The sequence below is a fragment of the Crocodylus porosus genome, unplaced genomic scaffold (assembly GCF_001723895.1).
Source record: "Crocodylus porosus isolate Cpor-Errol unplaced genomic scaffold, CroPor_comp1, whole genome shotgun sequence".
NCBI classification, from domain to species: Eukaryota; Metazoa; Chordata; order Crocodylia; family Crocodylidae; genus Crocodylus; species Crocodylus porosus.
In genome coordinates, this window is record NW_017728886.1 from 118,435,494 (window position 1) to 118,459,828 (window position 24,335).

Below are 24,335 nucleotides of genomic sequence, written 5' to 3' on the forward strand. Positions count from 1 at the left end.
AAGTGCTTAAGTTGCATGTAGATGACATCAGCTGCTGTGAGGCTGGGCTATTGAGAGATTTGGCAAAGAAATCAGAATTCAGGGAGCATGCCTGCTTTAGGCTCTGGAATTTGTGCCTTCCTTTCCTTTGAACTTTTTGATATCAGAGGTTTTTTAAACGTATGTGGGTGGTCATAAAAAAACAAATTTCCTATGTAATTTTTTTTTTCTTGCTGGGGTGGGGGATAATTTGGAAGTCTGATAGTGTGTGGGAAATGATTACATCAGTCACAGAGAGGGCTAGGATTGGTCTACACAGTGTGGTTTGATTCACTACCGCAAAGATTGCGTGTAACCCTTTGAGTGGAGCTCTGGAAGAGTTGTCTGCCTCCCCAGAAACAGTACCCACAACAGGGGCTACGTGACAGGTACAGTACAATAATCCATTGACAACGATAAAACGCCCAGTGTGTGCAGCTTAGTCTGCAGAGGGTTGGAAGGAGGTAGAGAACAAACTCTCTTTCAAGAGGCAATCTATATTTAAAATGCCATCTTGTTCTTCTGACTGCTGCCTTTTACGTGCTGTTGAGGTAAGATTTTCCATATCAAATTACCCTTCAGGTTTCTGCTAGATAAATATCTATCTCCTTTCTTGCTAGGATGCACAGTGTTTTAATGTGGGGTTAATTTAATTCTTGATATTGAAAATTTGATTGTATGGGGATATAATTTTGCAGTAAGCGTATATTGTTTGAGCAGAACAATGCCAACAGGAAAGCATCTGTATAATTCAAGGGTTGGGGGAGGTTTCTGACATGTTCTTTTTATCTCCATTAATGTTTAGAACATACAGTACATGCTTGTTTGATTTCAAACTAGTCAAATTCTCAAGTGGAAAATAAATTCAAGAGTGAGAGAGATAAGTGGACAGAGCTAATTAATCGATTTGAGGGTGAACTGCAAGTGAAACTTCCAAAGTGAAACAGTCAAAAGTTAGTGCTGAACAAGAGAGCCATTTTTAATTTTTAGAAACAGGACTAATGTCAATGTAGATGTTCAAAAGCAAAAGGCCCCAAACTAAACTCGTTAGCAAATTTTCTTTTAAACGTGTTCCAGAAGCACACACTCTTGGTATTGTTGCATTTTGGTTTGCCTTGATCTGTTGCAGAAGGAACCTGTGCTTTCACTTGATATGGGCAGAATTAATATAAATGCGGTCTTCATGTGAAGCTGGGAGAGGAAATAAAAGGGATGAGAAGAAAGTGATCAAAAGTAAATTGTACGTTTCATGTGTGCTGGCTGTCAAGATGCCTGAAATTTTTAAAGGGATGCTGTGCATGGTAGCCATGTGGTTTGCATGTTTTCGAACACAAGGCCGTTGATCTGTAAGCGTGTCCTTTATGTTGCAGGATGTAAAAGTCTTTAGTGAAGATGGAACAAGCAAAGTGGTCGAGATTCTAGCAGACATGACAGCCAGGGACCTCTGCCAGCTTCTCGTTTACAAAAGTCATTGTGTGGATGATAACAGCTGGACCCTAGTGGAGCATCACCCTCAACTAGGATTAGGTAGGGAGCAGCCAAGGGGGTGGCATGGCTAACTGAATGTTCAATGTGTCCTTTCACCTGTTTTCATGCGAATTAAAAGTTTCTCTCTGTAACATGGGCTGAAATTTACTTTTGTGCTTTGTCTTAAAACAATGTGCTCACTATTTGAGCCATTTTAACTTTTTTTCCCCCCTTTCCCTCCTATGTGTTGTGTGTGCATGTGCGTATGTAGATGTGTGACTGTGTACGTGAGTCTAGCCTTCACACTAGTGCTTTGTTACCTTGCTGTTGCAAATAAACAGCTTAGGCAAATTAAGCTTGATCCCTAAAGAGTACTGGCCCTGAGAATCAGCTCAGCTCAGCTCATCACCAGCTGCGAGACCTGGGTAAAGAGTCTCAGCCTTGCATACCTACAGTATGGTTATGAAAGCTACGTACTGATGGCGGGGGAGGGGGGTGGACTGCACTTGACTTGGGGGCTGGGGGAAGGGAAGACTGTTGGTATAGTCTGCAATGCATGGGCAATTCCTGGACCAGCATTGGCATCTGCTCTCTAGGCAGCAGCTGCTCCACCTGATTTAAATTAAGGTGCCATGGTTACAGTTTCAAGAAAGCAGTAACGGGAAGAACTGTGGGGAATTAAATAACACTGTGAATTGGTTTAATTACAATACCTGAAAGAATCTCATGCTATTTAATCTGGCTTTCACTGTTATTTTGTGGAACTGATTAGTAGTAGCACTGATGTGCAGCTTGTTACAGCATGTTACTCAGGCACTGCGTATACAGTGCTTAACTGCATATGAGGGAGTGCAATTACCTTAAAGACTATGGCACTTGAAATGTTAACCAACGTACTTCATGATGAATTTCTGCCTTGAAAAGGCTATGAAGGAAATGATCAGGAGTGGGTAAAGCATTAATTGTAATCATGAATATTGGCATACTGGGTATTGCTGCAGATTTTTAAAGGTCTTTAAAACATTTAATTCAGAGCTTTGATACATAGAGAAATAATTTGTTGGACTTATGGTGTCCTAAATGAGCACGGGTAAGCACAGCTAAATTTACTGTTTCACAAGTTCTCTCTCAAATGCTTAGCCAAATTACTAATTTTTTCCAATTAGGTGGTTCTTTAATGTAAAATGCAGCTAAACATAAAATGGAAACTCATTCATATAAAGTGGCACACTTTCAGTCCATAGTGCAAAAAATAAAATAACAGTCCAAGTTTTAAAAAAATCTTATATTTCTTCCATTTTAAACTGTGGATCCACACTCTAACAACCTTTTTAAAATTTTATCAATGCTCATTAAACTACCAGGCTTCCTTTCTTATATCCTCTTTCCCATCACTGCTTATTACTAAGGTATTGTGTAAACAGAAGCCTTCTCCTTTGTAACCAACATCCTTCTCCTGCCAGATTCATTCAGTGATGCCACAATTCAGTGTTTGTGACATCGCAATAGCTTCCATGGTGACTAATTGTGCTGTCAAACTCTGGTGTGTGACATCTCTGAATGAATCAGGCAGGAGGCTGATTAGGAAATCAAAAGCTTCTGTTTACACACAAATAACTTGGTAATTAACAATGATGGGAAAAGAGCAAGATACTTATCATTCTGCATTTATATACATTAGAACCTGCATATTGAGGAACCCCATTTTCTGCTGAAGTACAAACCAGACCCAAAATTGTTGCCATTGAATGTGATGAACAAACTACAAATTGAGTTATTGTAAAACACTTTCCGCAGGGAAAATGGCGGTGATGAGAGGAGGTAGATGTTGAGATTAGCTATTCAGTATTCCTAAATTATATCATTGAAGAATATACCTTAATTTAGGTCATATGAATATGCACATATTAAAAAAAATTTCAGAAAAGTTGAAAGCTATTTTAGACTAACAAAAGAATTCAGACCGCGTATATACATTACTTGAATCAGTTTGTAGTTCTGAAAAAAATGCAATAAATTGCCACATAGAAGAAATTTCATCCAAATTCTTAATAAATGGAAGGAAAATGTACGCTGTAGTGTTAACCCAGTCTCACTCACAAGCACTATTTTGTCTATACTTACAGTCATTGTTTTTGTTCCATAGCCTTGGTTGCAGTCTTCTGGGTGACTGCTTAAGTGCCTTTGTTTTTTTCAGATATTACCAGATTATGGCAGTGGACTCAAGTTACAACCCCTCTGTAACTAAAACCTATAGTTAGCTGGCTCATGAACAGCTGAAGTACTAACCAGTGGTAACAGGTATTTGGAGACAGGGAAAAAAGGTCTATTGAAGAGTATTTCTAGGTGTTACTTTGCCTAAAGTAGGGCTGTGGATCGACATAATGATAAACCATTTAACTGTGCCAGTTGAACCGATGAACCTGTTTAGACTCTCTGCTCCTGTATCAGTATCCTGGAGCTAAATGGCTATAATTGTAAACCTAAATGAAACATGCTTAAAGTTACAGTAGTTTTGCTTCCACTTAATAGAGCAAACAGACAAGAAAAATTACAGCATAGAGTTGTAAAGTCCTATAACTGTACTTTAACTCTGTTAGTTTGTCCATACCCTACGTTTTGCTTGTTCAGGATCTTTGGCGGAAGTAGTGCTTTAGAAAATAGCCCTAAAATTCCTTGAGAATGTGATGGTTACTTCTTTGGCCTAGACTTTCATTACTCTCTTCTTCCAAGGAGTTCAGTTCGTCAAATAGGTTGGGCCCACCTTTTTACACAGGGTAGGTAGCATGCCATGGACATAGAACATAACTTGGGACCCAGACACACAACACATGTCGGATGCTAAATTACATATGTGTACCATGTTCAAATCCTTGGAAAGCAGAGCATAATCATTTAATGTGGTAGTCCTTTTAGGTCCCAGTAATCTGGCTGTCTGCTTAGCATGCATATTTATTTGCTGCCAATGTTAACTTTAATATGCAAATAGTTGCAAACTTATCTCACTGTGCAAATTACTTGTGTGTCCAGTTCAGCATGTACAATCAGTGGTTTTGATTACTTAACATCAAACTCATTTAGATTCCTGACACACCAAGACATGCCATGTTACCCCAAAGTTTTTCAGCATTGAGCCATTAGTCTCCAATATAATAATCCAACTGCTTTATTTCTAGCTTTAAAAACCGATTTATACTCCCATCACGCACACATCCCTTCCCCACCAGCATTAGCTGTCACTATATGGTGTTCCATCGTTAACTACAAACCGTTACTGATAAGGAATTGCGTAATCTTTATCAACCTATGAAACTTTAATGGTGATATGGTGTAAAATGGTTGTAGAAAATGAGATTTCTTGCATCTGTCTGCCTAACTTCAGAAATGCCTTGACAAACTTATTTTAACGTGGCTGGGAGAGCAGAGTTTTTCAGACCTTGTTGCAAATTTATGGGTCTTTAAATTGTAGTTTGGGTTGAAAATAAGGGTTGGTGAATAATGGCATTCTGTGGTTTTGCATGTGTATTGTATCTCTATTAGGCTTATTTAAGTGTCATGAAAAAACACATGACTCTTAATAGCCACAGCAGTTACTGAAATAGGAAATCAGACTTCTTTGGGAGGAATGTATAATTGTTATTAGTGATGAACTCTGGGTCTTGCATCTGCAACTTGCTGGGTATTGAAAACATCTCTCTTTCACACAGTTCTATTTTTATGCTATTTAAAAAGTAATGAAAAGCAGTTAAAATGCTTTTTCTGCCTATATGTAGTTATTAGAGAAGACTCTAAAGTAATGCAAGGAGCAGATCAGAAGAATAAGAAAGTTATTTCTAGTCCCTTTAGTTGCAGCTAAGTTTCATAAAATGTTAAATCTTTATTTCTGGCTTGCTTGCATCCTCAAAATGAAAATCTAGACATTAGCTGAGTCAGCATAAATGCCATGACAGCATTTTCAAAGGGAAGTGGAGACTGTTTTGGTAAGGAAACAGATTTAGGACTTTTCAGCAGTCTGTATCAGATCCATTAAACATTCACTGTGCACAAATTAAAAGTCAAGATACCGGACATGCTGACAATATTTTGCCTAAATTACATTTCCTTAGGATAAGGAAGTTTAGTTTCTGCCTTAATCATGCGATTCAAGGTGAGCCGTGCACTGTCATGAAGAAGTTGAGGACAGTTTTGTGGGTTCAGTGAAGGAAGGCTATTTGAGAGTTCATGGCCTATCAGAGCACATCCTGCTGTCAGATCTCCACTGTCCTTACCTTGTGGGAAAGAGAAAAGATCAGTGGCAACTAGAATGCAAACTAATATATAATATTTGTCGTAACTTCTATCTTAAATTTTACCTGAAATCTCTCAGAGGTTTAGGGGAACGGGTTCTTAGATGGTGTAAAGATTCATAGCTCTACTCACTGTAATGGCTCTATGACAGTTTACACCAGCTGGAAGTCTGCTTCTTAGACACAAAGTTGCTTTCTGTCCTTCTTGTAGTTTTCTTGTGATCATGATGGGTAACTGCATTAGGAGCACTCTAGTAATAAAGGCTTGGAATTGTAAATGATAGTAATGGCTGAATCAAGTGCAGACAGGAAAAGATGAGACCTTTTTGGAATCTTAGTTACAGACCAGAAGCCATGGTGATAAAATGTCTAAAAATGCATAGGTATTTTCATCAAACCTCATCTGGATGTTGATTTCATCACAGAAGTGTAGATGTATTTCAGTTGGCATCTGAAAAGTTTTTAAACTGAGCTGTGATTTTCACTGGAATAGGATCCATTAAGCTATCTTATTCATCCTTTGATATGTGCTGTTCTCTAAACAGATGGTGGTGGTGGTGGGTAGTTCATTCATACAGATGACCAACTCTAGAAGCAAAAAAAAAAAGCCCTCTAACAAATATAGAACCAATGTTTCTGTCTGTCAGCCTTCCTCTAAGTGAAATCCTTTGACGGCTTTTATAATAAATGAGCAGTCTAGCATGTTACAAATCTGGCTTGAAGTTCACTTCAGAATGAAAGTACATTTGAGGCATATGGCTGAAGAGGTGACTATTTTTCTGTTATATTGTGAGACTTGATGATGGCCCCATCACCCATTGTTCTTAAAGCTTTCCCAAGCATTTCACTCCATTTAGTGTTTACAAAGTGGTTAAGGAAGAATTTGCTTCATAGTGTTATGAGTTCCATCCCCCTGTCCCCTTGTCTTGTCTGTGTCTCTCTCCACTCACACTCACACTCATAGCAGTAGTCCTCCTCTTCAAAATATCATACCTGTGTAATCCTGGCATATGAAATATGGAAAGAATGGGCACTTAAAGCCAAATACCTTGATACCTCAATCCTGTGTTACTATACTAAAGTGTATTGCTATGTTAAATTACACTAGGTTTCAGTGTAATTTGAAGGCTCTAAAAAACTCAAGCTTTTTTGAGGATCTTCATGAAGGATGTTAATGCAGTTGAGTGATTCTGAACTGTTCTGTTTGTGTTCTTTGCTGTGTTAGTCTTGCCTCCTTTTTCCCTAGGTAATTGGGTATTAACACTCATCTTTTCCTTCCACAGAGAGATGCTTAGAAGACCATGAACTCATAGTCCAAGTCGAGTCCACAATGGGAAGTGAAAGTAAATTTTTGTTCAGGAAGAATTATGCAAAATACGAATTTTTTAAAAATCCTATGGTGAGTCCCATTGTTAAACTAGTAAAACATCAAGGATAATAAATTGTTTGAGACACTGTCTGTCATAGACCGGATCTTTTTCTACAGTGCCTAATAATGGTAATGAACACAGTGAAGTCTCAAATGTGAAAACAACTTTCTTAAAAACAAGCAAGGATCTTAACTTGTCTTGAGTCCCAAAATAAGAGATGTGGAGTGGTTGTCAAATTGCCAAATATAATTTGTTTTTCAAGTAGCTGTTGCTATGCTGAAGAAAAGGAAAGCCCAGCTTGGTTTCTCTAAGCCAACAGCAACTCAACATATTCATTATCTTGAAAGTTGTTATTTGATTTGGAGCAAGTTGACCAAATAATGTGCAGTGTTCAGATCCCTTAATCTTTGCCAGTAATGAAGAAACCTATGGGTAACTTCTAAAGCACTTGTTTCATGCAGTTATTTCCTGTTTATAAATATGTATATTGCCCATTGGCCCATAGTAGGTGAGCTTACCATGACAGTTCTTCTAATGGTTCTTATTTCTCATGGACATTTTCAAAATACTTTTCCCTGTCTCTCACTCACCTTTCACAGATAAATGTGCAACACATGATAATTGCCTTGTTCAACTGGAAGTAATAGTAGTAAAACAAGAACCTAAGAGCTGTTGTTATTTTTTAATGGTGTTTTATAACCCATTTGGGGTCATACTGTCAAACATGCACACAATCTGTGGGGACAGTCCAGTGATGCATACGTATAAGCAGGGTTTGAATTACACTTTGACTCCTGCGGGGATCTGCAAAAAAAAATTAAACCAGTTCATTGATTAATATTTCTACATAAATGAAGGAGCAGTCAAATTGGAGGACTCCCAACGCCCCCAGGTTATGATTTTCAAATCTTACCGGGGAGCTCTCATCTCTTATGTGAGTCTCAGCTCCCCTAAGCTTCCCCTTAATTTGCACCTTGTATATAAGCACCTGGATACCCGTTTGACAGCTACTGATACATGTTTGGAAATCTGCCCCTTGAAAGGGAATCATGTTTCAGCCTTTGTCTCTAATCAGAAAACCCTAATTTATAAACTATGCCCCATCCTTGTAATCTGTTCTGTTACTTCTGCTGCCAAGTTTTGTATAGTATGCTTGTTAATCTTAACATTAATTGTTAATCTAAGAGAGGTTAGAAAGAAAATGCAAAGCAGTTGACTTTTAGTTTTGACTATCAAACACTGCTGATTCCTTCAGATTTTAAGGCTACTGGTCCATTCAGTCAAATATCAGAATCTGGCACTGGCTAGTACTTATGGGAAGCTGGTCACTTTAATCTTTATAATTCACCTGGCTAAATATACGATGAGGTGAGAAGGCAGTTCCTCCTAAATCCTCAATCTGCTAATGCTTTGAGGCGTGTGTTTCTATTATCTAAAGCATTTGTGAAAAGCGTTCCTAATTGCTACAGGTTGCAATTTAGCTTGTTGATCATCTTTTATTTTAGATCTCAATTTCTCCAATCATCTAACAAAGATTAACAGCCTGTATAAAGTTGAAAATGAGATAAAGAAAGAAAGAGGTGGTCTGAAGTGAACTTGTGTATTTAGCTGTCATAGATTCCTGATATCATAATTCAGAGTGAATGAGATGATGCATCGTGCTGGCATTGTAGAGTATTATGAAGATTTAAAGCTTTGTAGAAATTCCCTGCAAGTGTGACACATTCTGCTTGGACCTAAAATTACTGTGCTACGTGAATGGGTGTCTACTTAAATTGTTTGTAAGTTGCAAGTGCTGCACATAAAGTTGCTCTGAACATACACAGAATGTTGCTCCGTGAAACTGTTCCAGTTTGTAGAATGTGTAGCTAACTAATCACTGCAGGGAATGCACAAGCTCTTTTACATTGCCGTGATACATAATCATCTTCAAGGGAAAAAAATTGAAGATTTGATAGTTGGAAGGTGTTGAGACCTAGGTGTGAACAAAATGCTGAACAAATGGCTAGCTTAAACACTGACAGTTATGCTCCAGGCCTAGTCAATTAAGAAGAAAAGTTCTGATGGATCTTAAAGTTGTTCAGGCCTGATTTGGTATTAAACTTCAATTTGGTTAGAGAGAGAAAACTACTAGCTAAGTATTTAAGTGCCTCTTACTTATCCTGGTAACTCAGGAGCTTTGATTCTATAATGTATTTTTCCTCATTATACCCCTGTAAGGCAAGGAAGTATCCCCACCTTGACAATAGAAGGTGAGGAAAGGTGGCATCTTGGGGAGAAACTGATTCAGAGAGCATGAGCTTTCATAGGAACAACCTACTTTGTCAGATGTTAGCATATAACAAAGTAGATGGTTGCTTATGAAAGCTCTGGACCAGTGAGTCTCTGACGTGCCACTCTGTCTTATTTTCTGCCTGACTTATAGAATCATAAAAAATTAGAGTTGAAAAGGACCTCAGGAGGTCATACTGGGGGTTTGACAGGGGGTCTGACCCCTAGGTCATCTAGTCCAACTGGACTTGAGACAGCCACTTCTCTGCATCTTACAAATGGGGACCTAGGGGTACGTGGACTCTAAGTAACTAACCTGATCCCAAATGGGAAGTCTGTGATGGCATAGGAAGTTGAGTCCAGGCTTCCCCGGTGTATTAGCCCAGTGGGGGCCAGCCTTTTAGGCAGGCATGCTACAGATTAGCCCCATACCCTGCCTGAATATCATGCTGATCCTCTTCCACCGCCTAATATGCTGCTGTGCTTTCATCTCCCTGCACTATGCTCCTTACTTGATCTGCTGCTGTGCATTATGCTTCCTGCCCTATCCTCCCTGTCCCATATGCTGTTCTGCTTTCTATGCAGCCTGTCTGCTGCTATGCTGCCTTTTCTCTTCCTGGTCTGCCAAGTGCCACACACAATCTACCTGTGCCACTCATGGCATGCATGCCACAGGTTGGCCATTCCTCTCCACTTCAAGAAGCAGGTACTAGAGCTTCTTGCTCCTTGTTGCAAGTATCATAAAAGCTGATTTATATTTTAGTTTTCTGGAGGAGGGAAAACTGTTATGTAGAAAGGTGTTGATAGAAATGACTTAGTCTCAAATTTCAGCAGTGTACCTTGTGAAATATCCCAGACTTCATTTTACAAAGCCATTTTCTATGTTTATGAAGTTTGTGTTTTTATGGTTTTATTTTTTGGCAGGTGGTAAAGGAGGAAGGGGTAAATAAGGCCTGAAAGCCTTAGTGTCACTTACACTGTTTTTTAAATATATTAATTCAGAAGTGGTGACTAAAGAATGTGCATAAATGTAATCTGACTCCAAACTCTGTCTCTCTCTCTCCCTCTCTTTCTCTCTTTCTTCCAACCCAGAATTTCTTTCCAGAGCAGATGGTGGCTTGGTGTCAGCAATCAAACGGCAGTATCCCACAATCTCAGCTCCTGCAGGTATTGAAGGCATGCTTATGTTAAATCAACCTTTTTCTGTAGAAGAGGAAGGTGCAGAAATTTGGAAATGTCATCAGGAAAAGGCTGTGTGCAAATTTTCAGCTTAGTGTGCAGTGTCTTATGAAGATTTTTAGCTAGTGTTACATTACAAACATTGAACTTCCACTTCCACATCCCCACTTGGATGTTACCTGATATAGCATGGGTTACTGCTTTTGGGAGTGTCTGCTCTGGTTAGGCTGTTAACATGATGAATGTGTGAGATTAACATCATCCTTCTGTCCATGGAGACACAGGAATAAATAGACTTTCTTTTGCTTTCTTCTCTTCTTACATTTTTGTTCCATTCTCCAATCAATCCCATCCTATCCTCTTTCTTGATATCCCCTTATCAGTTAGGTTGACCCACCAGTGATAGGGGTACCTTTTTTCCCTTGGTGTCTTGTCCTGAAAAGAGCAGCTTGAAAAGAAAAAATGGGCCCCTATTGTTAAAAGCAATAAGAATAATCATATTACCCTGTAAAGTTGTTCCTAACAGTGAATTTCTCACTTCTGAAGTATTCTTAGAAAACCAGACTTTCAGTGAAATTGAATTGTGTACTTTTTGCATAACCCTGGTATTTCCTAGCATAGCATCTGCAGTAAGTGTTAAATCTTAAACGTTTAATTTTTCAGGTGTGTTTTCCCCCCCACAAGATTTCTAGTGCTGCAAAGCATAAACGTGCATTGGAAGAATGTTTTGAGATTAGTGTTCATAGTTAAGGAACAGGTCTCCAAAGAGTTTAGACCCTTTTTTAGTAGAGTAAAAATTCTTTCAGGAAAAGAGACGGTGACAATAAATGAAGTATATGCAGTATTCATTAAACTTCAAAATAGTTAGGTAATCCCTGTTAAGTTTTGCCTAACTAAATTGTTTATGTGTGCCCACGTGTATATGCATGTATAAAATACATATATCTGTAAAGACTTCCATTGTACTTTCTTCCTGCCAATAGCCAATATTTCAGGTTTATACTGTGTTTTTCCACATTACAGTTTGTAGACGGTAGTTTGTAGCTATGATTGCTTCAAGGTTAGCACACATATTGCTAAGTGGTAAATCTGTCTAATAAAATTCACATCCCATATATTACCAAGTTTGATTATCTCAAACAATAGGACAGTTAGATATCTGAAATATTTATATTCTATTGTGAGAAGTATGAGGAGCAAGCAGAAAGAAGTGGAGGACCTAGTACAAACACAGAATTAAGATTTCATTAGGATTACATAGACATGTTGAGATGGAGTACAATCATGGATGTATATAGCTTGTTCAGGAAGGATAGATAGAGGCAAAAAAGGAGGAGTTTCCTTATATGTAAAGGTGATATACAAGTGTCCTGAGGTTCAGTATGAAGCAGAAGGTAGGCCTGTTGAAAGCCTCTGGGTAAAGGTCCAAATGGAAAGCAAGAGGGAGGATGTCATGGTGGATTTCTGCTACAGGCCTTCAAGCCAGGAGGTGGAGTAGGGTGAGAACTTCTCTCAGCATCTGCCTGAAGTTTCCAAATTACAGGACTTGGTTCTCATGGCAGACTTAATTATTGGGAAATCTGCTGGTAGGGAAACAGAACAGTTCACAAGCTGTAGATTGATCTACCTTGACTTTAGCAAGGATTTTGACAGTCTCCCACAGTATTCTCGTTAACAAATTATAGAACTACAGACTAGATGAAAATGCTGTGAGGTGGATATGTAACTGGATGGATCATTGTATTCAACAAATAGTTATCAGTGGCTCTGTGTTGAGTTGGGAAGAGGTATCAAGTGGGTGTCCTGGGTCCGGTATTTTTTAATGTGTTCATTAATGATTTGGGCAATGGGGTTGAGTGCAAGCTTAGCAAATTTGTGGACACCACCAAGTTGAACAGAGTTGCAGATGCTCCAGACAGTAGAGCTAGGATCCAGAATGACCTGGATAGGCTGCAAAAATGGCCTGCAGTCACCCAAATGAGATCTAGCAATGTCCTGCACTTGGGACAGAAATGATTGCATGCACAAATACTGACTGGGGAGTGACTGGATAGGCTGCAGTATTGCCTATCAGGACCTGAAAGTTACAATGGACCATAAGCAGAATATGAGCCAACAGCATGTTCTTGTTCCCAAAAAAGCCAACAGTATATTTGGTTGTATTAACAAGGGGATCACTTGCAAATCAAGGGAAATGATTCTTCTGCTCTATTCAGCACTGGTAAAACTTCACTTGGAATACTGTGTCCAGTTTTGGGCTCCATATGTCAAGGAGGAGGTGGACATCTTGGAAAGAACCCAATGCAGAACAACAAAAATGGGGGTCTTGGGAAGCAAGACTTATGAGGAAAGGCTGAAAGAGGAGCTAAACATAGGAACTATTACATTGGAGTTGACAAACTGATTGATTGCCTCCATCACCATGGGCAAGATTTCTAAGTAGGTCAGGTGCCAAACTTCCACTGAAATCAAGAATGGGACTTGGGCATCTGAACTGCCTAGGAACATTTGAAGATGCTGCTGGGCATTCCTTGCGGGCTACGTACTCTTAAAAGTCTAATCCTTTGTGACAGTTCTTAGAATTAACAGATTTTGGTCTTCCCTACCTCTTTTTTTATTCACAGACTGGAACAACTTTTTCAGCTCTGAATGAGCTAGACCCCTGGGGTTTTTAGTCTGGAGAAGACTAGATGGGGAGGGTGCAAGGCAGGATTTGAAAACAGTCTTCAAATTGCTGAAGGTTATAGTGAGCATAAACATGGGCTTTTCTCTCAGGCCACAAGGGACAGGATGAAGAATGATGGTCCCAAGCTTCAGCAGGAGAAATTTAGGTTGAAAGAGGAACTTTCTGACCGTGAGGGTGATCAGGCATTGGAACAGGCTTCTTAAATTGTGGAATCTGCATCCTTGGAAGTTTTCAAGAGCAGATTAGACAGATCCTTGGCCAGGATGGTTTAGTCAGGGGTGATCCGCTTTGAGCAGAGGGCTGGACTAGATGACCTCAAGAGGTCCCTTCTAGCCCTACTCTCCAATGATCCTGTGGGATCTCTGACTCTTAATTGTTTGGTGAATTGAACAGATCTAACACTGATCATCAAGTCATCTATTTGTGACCAAATTGTTCAAAGATGAGTGCTTGGGCATAAATGTCTAATCTCTAGTGTTTTAGTCTTTTCTTCAAATAGGTATATTCCTACCTTGCAAGGTTGTTATGGGTCAATTAGGTTTGTAAATTGTAATCCCTATGTGGACGTATGTTACAAACAGAAGATGTTGTTGCCTAGATGATACCTTAATTAACATGTATGTTTTCTTCTGTGTTTATATTATTTAAAAACACATAGGTATTCACAGCTGCTTTTTTCTCCTCTGATTTCTATCACTTCGCACATTTTACTGACCCTCTGTTAGATATAACAAGTTGTTGCTGATTTGAACTGCTAGTTTCTTTTTGCTCCTAAAAACACTTCTAAAACCCATTAAATACCATGTACAAATAAATTGGAAAATATTAAAAAATCATTGCATTTCCATTTAACTAGGGAAAAATAATTTTAAAAGCTCATTTCTGTTGTTAAAAATGGATGTTGCATGGAAAATGAGTTAGGCCTCTTAAGTCAATTACCGCTTTAAGATCTGTTAAACATGGCATATTAAGAACGATTTCTAGTGTACCCTAGCCTACTTATTCAAGCTGGCTGATCCATAAGGATGTAGGCCAAACTAATGGAAATAACTTAGGAGCTGCAGCTTGGTAATCTCCATTTCTGTTTGTTGTGCAGTGGCATACCATTTGGATAGAGGTATCATCATCAAAGCATTGTGGAAAGATAGTCAAACTGTTGGGCTTTTATGTATGGATGAGAAGTGGAGACCAAGGTTCACTCCTTACTATAGAACAAGGGTGTCAAAGATATGACCCGCGGACCAAACTGGGGTTAGAAATTTGACAGTTGGATGAGAAGCGACAGTGTTCTGCTGCAAACTTTCTATCCCTATCCTGAGCCCTGCAGGCCAGATCTGGCCAGCCATGTCATCTGGCCCACAGGGGTGCCTTTGGGGCTGGAAATTTGACAGCCAGAGGTGTAGTGTCCACCCCTGCAGACCAGATGGCACGGCTCTGCATTCAGTATCCAGCCTGTGAACCAGCCCCATGCAACTCACCCACTTTGTGGAGCCAGATGAATTTAACAAACCTGCTCTAAAAGATCTGTAAAACAGAACACCTGTGAGAGCAAGTTGCTATCACTGAACAATTTTGGAAAGGAGAGAGAGAAACATGCCAGTAGGAATGTAAAGTTTCCTAGAAGACTTTATCAACCACATTTTGTAGAAGAACTTCACCAATAATTCAGCAGATTAGGTAGGGTAGAGGATGAGGAAGGATAAAATCTGGTTTTAGAAAAACACAAGAAGCTGATTTAAATGAGATCTGTTTCTTATTAATAATTTTTTTCTTTTTAAACAGAGACTTGGTACATGCCAAAAGTAATTATAATCTGTTCCACTCTAAACTTTCAGTATTCTAAGAATGTAGTTGTAAGAGGTTGAAGGAGCTAGACATGCTCAGCTTGTGGAAAAGGCGTTTATGACGGGATACAAGAGCAGTCTTCTAATACTTGAAGGACTGCCATAATGGAGAGGGAGAACACCTTTTCTCTCATGTTGCAGAGAGTAGAACATGGATCAACGGCTTAAAGTTACAGCAAAGTAAGTTTAGATTGAATATCTGGAAAAACTTCTTCACTGTTAGAACAGGGATGCAGTGGAATAAACTCCCAGGGAAGTTATGGACTCTCCATCACTGTAGGTGTTCAAGAAGAGGGTCAGAGATAATATAGGTGTAGCTATGTCTGTGTTCTGCTATAGGTATTTCCTACACTTTAGGGCATTGCTGGTTGTTGCATGGGGCTGAGCAGCAATTCCATCCCCTTCTGCTACATATCAGGGTTTCCTTTTTTAAGTCTGTTGGCGGCAACCAAGGTTGGGGTTTCGACTGAGGTGTGTCAGTGCTCCTCCTTGGACTTAAAGCCAGAGGTTCCTAATTAGAGGGTCTGGCCCCTCTGCTCAGGATCAGACTGATGGCCATATCTGGGGTCAGGAAAGATTTTTACCTCATGGCCAGATTGGTACAGACTGTGGAAGGGTTTTGCCTTCCTCTGTAGTATGGGATGTGGGCCCTCTACCTGCGATCTCTCGAGTGTATATTAACAATGTTTTACAGAAGCAAGACATTGTGTGCCATGATCCTCCTGCTTTACCTATGCAGATTAGAGTGTTGTCTTGTATTATGTCAGGTTTTGCGGTAGTTTTACTAAGAGGATGGATTATGGATTGGCATAGGATGTTTTGGATAGGGATGATCATGCCTCTAGCAGGGGGTTGGACTAGATGACCTATAGAGGTCTCTTCCAGCCCCACTTCTCTGTGATTCAATGAATGATTTCATCAGTTGTCATCAGTGGCAGGGAACCTTTTCCAGTTGCAGGCTAGGATGACCCCAATCCTTCATCAGAAGCGGGAATGCAGGTAATAGGACCCTGCCACTGCTGGTGCTTGTCCCCACAGCAGCATGGGAAGAGTGCCCACTGCCAAAGCCCCATATCACAGGTTGGATCCAAAGACTCCAAAGACTGAATTCAGCTGCAAGCCATAAGCACTGACTCCATGGGTGCTCGAGGGATAAAGCACCCACTGAAAAAAGTTAGCAGGTACTCAGCACTCATGAACCACAGCCGCTGCTTGTAGACATTAAAAAAAAAAAAAAAAGTGCTTTACTGGAAAAAGCAGCGTGTTACTTCAACCTGGCTCTGAAACATCTGTAAAGATGGAGCACTTCAGCAGGGCTTTTTGGCACTTTCAGGTAAAGCTGATTCAATCAGCTATTAGATAAAAGCACCAAAAAAGCCCCACTAAAGCACATATGCAGCTCACTGTGAAAACGTGCTCAGTTTAAAGCGCTCTTTTTTTTTTTTTTTTTTTTTTTTTTTTTTTTTTTTTAAGTCTGCAAGCACCCATGGCAAAAACCGTCATCACCTATGCCATATGTTGCCTACCTCTGGTCTAGCTCATTCAGAGCTGAAAAAGTTGTTTTCTCTCTTCCAATCTGTGAATAAAAAACAGGTAGGGAAGACCAAAATCTGTTAATTCTAAGAACTGTGACAAAGGATTAGACTTTTAAGAGTACATAGCCTGCAAGGAATGCCCAGCAGCATCTTCAGATGTTCCTAGGCAATTCAGATGCCCAAGTCCCATTCTTGATTTCAATGGAAGTTTGGCACCTGACCTACTTAGAAATCTTGCTCATGGTGATGGAAGTAATCTATCAGCTTGTCAACTCCAGTGTAATAGTTCCTCTGTTTGGTAAGTCACTTGGCTTTAAATTAGAGGTGCACCGATACATCAGACCGATATCAGATCGGCACCAATATAAAAAACATTTTCTGTGTTGGAAATAGGCCCGATGCGACCTGTTAATTTGTCTAATAAATACCTGTGCACATGCATAGCTGCAGTGCAGCATGTAGGCAGTGAGGAGCACTGCCCAGAAGTGTGGAGTGGTGTAGGCAGCTGGTAAGTCTGGTGTGGTGGAAGGGGAGGAAGGGAGAAGGGACGTGGGGGAGCAGATCAAGGCTCCTGTGGTGAGGAAGGGTGTGGGGTTGGGATTGGAGCAGGGGCTGCCCAGTTGGGGCTGTGGTGGGCATGGAACAGGGGTGTGGCTCATTGCGGGGGCGTGGGAAGGTGGGGGCTCCCACCACTGCACATGGATCATTCAGTGCTCATCTGGCAGCTTTTGCTTCTGCTCCCTCCACTTATCTGGGAGGGCATGGGGGGTGGGGGGTAGGAGTGTGCCTTGGGGCAGGGCAGGCTGGGGCCAGGCTCTTCCCAGCCGGGCAGATGCGGGGGCACATTTTTGTCCCCCCTCCCCCCCCATGCCCTCCCAGACAAGCAGGGGGAGCCAACAGACGAGCACCAGATGAGCCGTGTGCAGTGGTAGGAGCTGCCCTCCCCCTCCCTTCCCGTGGCCCCCCAACGAGCTGTGCCTCCGTCCCGACCCCAGCCCGCAGCTGCAGTCCACCCCTCGCCATGCAGATCCGGGGGCATACGCCCTCTGCAGGGGCCATGATCTGCCCTCCCACACCCCTTCCCTCCCCTCCCTTTCTACCACATCAGGTGGAAGATCTGCGTATTGAAAATTGGATCAGTATCGGCCAATATGTCTCCTTAAAAATCAGCTATTGGTGTAGGCCCCAGAAATCTCAACCGGTACACCCCTACTTTAAATGCAGTGCATGGTTTTTTCTTATGTATACAGGATATATAACCTATCTGATAAGGATTCTAATATGCTGACTTTGCATAGTTTTGATTGAGTACTAGCTTGGAGTCAGATGCAGCCTGCCAGAGATTCAAAGTGCAACAAAAATGCCTAGTGAACAAAAAGGTCATTTTCTAATGATTAATATAAAAATTAAGAATCTGAGTAAGTGTATGCAAAGCTATATAACTATTTAAGTACATTTATCTAGATAACATGGCTTCATGGCTAATCAAAGTAGTAGAAAGGTTCCTTGTAATAACGTTTTGTTTAGTTGCAATCAGCACACTAATATTTATCCCAACCAAAGGAAACTAACTTTAGGAAACAAAGTAGAAACAAGATAAATTATCAGTTTTATTTTTGTTTTTAAATTGTCTTTTGAAATTGGCCCATGCCTAATAGCACTGAAGACTGCTAAGAGAAGAGAAACAAATGTTTTATTAATGTTTAGTATGTGTTTATACAGTACTTTGAAACTATGCTGAAAGTGTATATTTTATTCATTTAAAAAAACTTAAAAGGAGTAAATTCAGAGGTAGTATGTGCAGAGTTCATGTTGGGCATGCTCAGATAAACACATTATCCTCTGAAGTGCTCTGTATATTGGCAACGTTGTTATTTGGCAAATAAATGCTAGTAGTGTGTGTGTGTGTATGTATGTGTATATATATGTATGTGTGTATATATATATATATATGTGTGTGTGTATATATATATGTATGTATGTATGTGTATATGTATATAATATAAAGGCTTTTCCAGAATACAGAAACTACTTTGAAAGCCAAAGGGTCATCAGTGCAGATCTTAATGGAATGGCTCCATCTAACTATGTAGTGGCTCTGTCAAATCTATCCAGTATTATGATACTGATATTTTTTTTTAAATGAGACACCAAAAAGTCCTGAGCACCCTCCATCTCCCCCTTAAATCTCTGATTTATTTGTGGTCTATGACATGTAATAAAGAGGAGAATCTGTGCTTCTCTTAATTGTATCTTTCACTGAGGAAGAGGATGACATAAAAAAATGTCCAACCAGAAGCCTTTCCATTTGTAGTGGAAGATTAAACTATCTGAACACATAATTGGGCTTAAATGCAAATCAGCCCTTTTCTTCTGGTTCCCTTACTAAAATATTTAAATCGGTTGGGCATACCATACCAACATACTCTTCAAAATACTCCTGGATGTTGAATTCTGGTAGTCTGCAGGTAAAGAGATTTGCTTGAATTTCCTGTACTCAAGTTACTGAGGATTAAAGATTATGCTGCTGGTGTGCATTTTCTGTTGTGATAGAACCTGCATTAAGTATTATGTTTGAATTGGACATGGGCATGCCATAAATAGTCTGTTTTATTAAGTAAAATTTAGATCACAAAGTTCTGGCTTTCAGATTCTAGTCAGTGTTTCCAAGAAGTGTACCGACAAGTTTTTATAGAGTTAATAAACTGCCTGTGAATATGTAATGCAAATATTGACCTTAAATGTCCCTTGGGCTCTATGAGTGTGAGAAGAGCAGATATGTGGAAGAATGGTTAGCCTTTTAGAGACCTGGATGGATTACTAGAAACACATTAGTGTGCTGAGTGTACAGCACCAGAAATGCATCTGGCACGTGGAAAATAAGTCAGTGAATGTGACTGAATGCTTCTTACAGCTGGCATAGCAGTACTGTTAGTTGTATTCATGGTACATAATCATAGAACTCAGTATTCTTGATTTTCACATCCAACAGAATTTTTTAAACTCCAGTAGCTGCCCTGAAATTCAAGGTTTCTTACACGTCAAAGAGCTAGGTCGGAAATCATGGAAGAAATTATATGTGTGTTTGAGGAGGTCGGGACTCTATTGCTCTACGAAAGGAACTTCAAAGGTAAGGAGTGGGGGCTTCAGTTTTAGTACACTCTTCCCATGTAAAGTAAAAAGTCTAACAACTATAGATTTAAGATTAAAATTCTCCATTCACTTGTATGAAAAATACAAAAGAAGTTAAACTAATTCTGGCCAGGTAGCAAACAAGGGACATAGCAATCCAGAGCACTGTGACTCATCCAATCCATATTTATCTAGTATTATCTTTTATATGTAAACTTAAGTAGCCAATTTTTAAAATGTTTTATCCCTCATCACCACATGTATAGAGTAAACATTTGGTTCATCAACTTATGAGATTCTTTTAGGAGGTAGGTAGTATCTTAAGTATCACTAACCTTGACTTTTCCAAACTTATCAGAAACAATGCAGTTATGTTGTGGGCAACAGTACTCTTGAGCATGACTTGCTATGCCTGAATGTGAATCTTTAGATAAATCTCTGGCAAGCAGATATTTATGAAGTGAGTTCCGTTTTTCAGGGCATATCCTGGAGCAGTGCTGGCCTTAAACTCCTAGTTAGCCTGAGCAGATCTGGTCAATTATATGGTAAAAAATACATCTTGAATGCTCAGAACAAAGCAAACTAAATTTGCATACTCTGTCCTCTAATGAATGAGATTGAAATGTTTTGGTGATTTAATCTTACAATATGTTTACAGGAGCCAAGACATTTGCAGTTGTTAGCTGACTTAGAAGACAGCAATATTTTCTCATTGATAGCAGGCAAGAAATTGTATAATGCTCCAGCAGACTATGGATTTTGCATAAAGGTAATTATTCCTAATAATTTGATCCCAAGATGAAAATAAAGTCACTGACTCTCTTATTTTAACAGAGTAAACATTTACATGAACTCAAGCAGTCTGGGTAAGTTCAAAATTATTTATAATAGTGTTGAGAAGATGGAGTGGTTCAGCACAATCTGAACCAGAGGAATGCAGCTTTCACTGCCCTGGGCCCCAGCTTGTGAATTACTACCACAATGATCATGTCAAAATGATCCTAGGACGCTAAGTTCACTTCCATGTCTAAGTCAATGTAATTTTCAGACGACCTGACAAAAACCACCATATTTTTTCCATATTGGATCCTCTACTGTAGCTCGCTTGGGATCTTAACATTGTTATTCTGTGGTTCAGAAGCTGTGATGTGAAAATGATGCTAGAGAGCCCCTTGAGCTTTAGAGCAGCAGCCCTGGTACATGGTGGGTTACACATTGACCTGTGTTCGAGACATTAACGAGTAACCTCTTTTATTTTTATTTTTGTGTGTGTGTGTGTATGTTAATTTTTGTGAAAGGAAAACTCGTCATGATGGTGAGCAGTGACATTGCACAACAGCAAATGCCAAATTCTGAACAGATTTATAATTGTATTAACATGACAAACAGCTTGTTTGCACATATTTTAAAATGGAAGTTACTCTGAGAAATGGAAAACAATATATGCAGATGTTTGTTTTCTTAAACTGGGCCCAATCTGTGCACAGCTTTTTGTGCTGTGCCAATTGTGCATACTCTTGGGGACACAGTTGCTATATCTGTAGTTAAATTACCACAACATCTGCCCTGGACACAAGTTACACTGGTGTATAAAATGTCTGTGCTGGTATGACTATACTTTTATCTTCAAAGAGGAATACGTTATACCCACATGAGCCACTTTTTACCACTTTTCCACAGAAGCAGTTGTACTGCTGGAAAGTTAACTAAAGATATATGGTTTTCCTATGTAGACTTGCCTCAGTGTGCATTGATCTTGCTGTTTGGGTAACATTTTCAGCTCCTAAATCCAGTCATCTAAATCACTTCTATAGGACACTGCTGTGTGTGTTCACATGACAGGCTCTGGGACCTGGTTTTATTGATGCCCTACAAGGGCTAAAGTGGACACTGAAGAACAGTTGACAGATATGAACTGTTCTCTTTGCTAGCCAGGATTCTGTAGCTGTTGCCAGGGATCCTTCAAAGGATGTATTTGCGGGGTGGGGCGAGCTCAGCCTAGAAAGCCATTTGTTCAGGCACTGAGAGGCAGAGCTCTATTCCCTCCAGGAAGACAGAGAGGTAAATAAGACGATATGTATGCAGCCTGCCTTCCTTTACCTCCCCATGCCTTTACAGGGGGCTGTCATTCTTAGTGTTTTTTGCCTGTGGAGATATAGGCAAGCTGTCTTTTGCAAGCAGTTCCAACACTAAAACTGCTGCCTTTGTGCCATCTCTAGAGGGGACAGCTGGAGCTGTTAGTGTGGATAATTACCAGGTAAAGGAAACCCTTAAAAACAGATTGGGCTTTAATTATGCACAATCATCTACATTTCAAGTGTAGGCGGTGAGAGCAACACTTGTAAATTAATTAATCACAACATGGAGCAGCAAGAATGCAGAAAAGCCTCTAAACTGTAAGATAGTGGTTTTAGGGAAGATATGTGGGGAAGGTCCAGGACTAAGTTCAAGAGCTCCACATCCAGTTCTGCAGACTCCCTGGATGACTTTGGAGAAGCCATGTGATCTCCAATATAGTTAGGAACAAATAAAACAACCTTCTTCCTCAAGGATGGGGAGGTTTAATGTACTGTTGTTCTGTGTTATATGTTGCTAGAGCATGGCAAAGCTGTCTTTTACAGTACTCCAAAATGTCTCAACACTGAGAATGTTCATAATTCTAGAAAAATATAGCACTGTGGAGCTGGCTGGAAAGCAGCAATGGCTGCATACATGTTCATTTCTACCAGAAGAAATTTCTTCCAGTAGAAAAATAGCTTTAGAGCAGCTTCCAAATTGTACAGCTTCCAAACTATACAGATGTTCCTCTAACCCCAGGGCAAGTTCTTCAGCCAGGAAGCACTAGAGGGCTGGTTCCTGTGCCACCCCTACACTTAAGGGAGCTCATTACTTGATAGTCTTCCATCTCATCTGGGAAGGGTAAAGAATGTCAAATGTCAGTTGGCAACTGCTAACAAGCAGGAACTGCCAGAGACATCCAGGGAGGATTCCCACCCTGGGAAAATGCTCCCTCCCCCTGTTCTACCAATCACCTGTTTAAGGAGGGGAGGTGAGGGCATTGTCTCATGGTGGGAATTGGTCGAGGTCACCTCAGAGGTGTGCTGAGCAGCTTGGAGGTGCTAGCAAGCTGCTTTTTAACTTCCCACTGGGAGCCTATCAGGGAGCATAATCACCATGAACAATGCATGCCTCTGGAGGCTGGTGGGGCATGGTGACCACCTGCAGGCAGTGGAGTCAGTGGTGAGGGCATGGCAGTAGTGAGTGGGGACTGCCCACAGGCAGCCCTAGTGATGTCGGCAGCAAGGGTGGGCTGAGCAGGGAGCACCCGCAGGTAGCCACGGTGGTGTTGGCAGCGAGGGTGGGGGTGGCAGGTGGCGAGCAGGGACTGCCCGCAGCCACCGTTTGCAGTGTTGGTAATGGCGAGCATGGACCACCTGCAGCCACCACTGGCTGCATCAACAGGAGGGAGGTTGACTGCCTACAGAAGCTGCTGGTGGCTTCAGCTGTGGCCAATCTCGGGGGCGCGGGGACATGCCCACCTGTGCCCCCCCCCCCACATGTTGCCTATACTAATTGCTGACAGCCTGCTCTCTTAGGCATGGCTGTCAGTGATCAGCAGCTCTTACCACTATTCTGGCGGTAGAGGTGGCAAGGGACAGAGCTGCCATAGCCACCCCGGGAACACTGAGAAGAGCCCTTGTTCCTGCCGTGGCTGCAGCTGGGTGAGGGAGGGAAAGTGAAGGAGCATTGTGGGATGCTGGGGTTGAATCTGTTGTTTTGATAGACATCCAGTGTTTTTATATTGCCTGTGCTTCACTTTACTAAGAAGTCTATTTCAAACGCTGTTGTTCTGATACTAAAAATACTTGATGTTTTGTAGCCCAACAGAGTGAGAAATGAACCTAAGGAGCTGAGATTGCTGTGTGCAGAAGATGAGCAGAGCAGGACATGTTGGATGACAGCATTTAGACTCCTCAAGGTACCCACTTTCTCATGATCTGTGGTTGGCCTCGCCCTTCAATTTCACATGAGGTTTTAGCTCTGCCTTACCACATCTGGGTACACTGTGAGGAAGCATTCTTTGCCGCCTCATACATGCTACCAAAACTGCAAGCAGTGTTAACTACCCAAGTGTAGCACTGCAAGCAGACTAATTAATTCTGCTGGTATACAATTCAGTTAACTTTCCTGCCCATAAACCTGCCCTTAGGTGGTCATACTGCTTTCACTTTGGAAGCTAATACACACAAAACAGGGTGGTATGCTTCAGGGCACTATTGCTGTCCATAGCGAGCAAGCAGCAGGTGTTGATAATCTAGTGTTTTCTACAGCATTGTACACAGAATACTAGTGGATATTTTCAATTACTGTTGGTTACTTTATTCATTCCCAAGCTCCTTTAAAACTTGTGTACCTTGAGTTCAACTGCATTCTATAGCAGGAACTTCCATTTCAGAGGTAAACTATCAGGCAGACTATTATAAGCCTGAGTGTAATCACAGACTGCATTGTTCTCAGTGCACATATGAACAAAGTATAAGCCCAGT

The 24,335-nt window shown here is 40.6% G+C and overlaps 1 protein-coding gene across 3 annotated transcripts in view; it reads left to right on the forward strand.

Moving 5' to 3' along the window:
• GRB10 (growth factor receptor bound protein 10) overlaps positions 1-24,335 on the forward strand; it is a 185,249-nt gene that overhangs the window by 140,930 nt on the left and 19,984 nt on the right. For all 3 annotated transcript variants that reach the window (XM_019540950.1, XM_019540941.1, XM_019540957.1), the window contains 6 exons: positions 1,389-1,545; positions 7,055-7,170; positions 10,505-10,579; positions 19,649-19,786; positions 20,447-20,557; positions 23,669-23,767. In XM_019540950.1, coding sequence (XP_019396495.1) covers positions 1,389-1,545; positions 7,055-7,170; positions 10,505-10,579; positions 19,649-19,786; positions 20,447-20,557; positions 23,669-23,767 — 696 coding nt within the window. The remainder of the gene's footprint in view (positions 1-1,388; positions 1,546-7,054; positions 7,171-10,504; positions 10,580-19,648; positions 19,787-20,446; positions 20,558-23,668; positions 23,768-24,335) is intronic.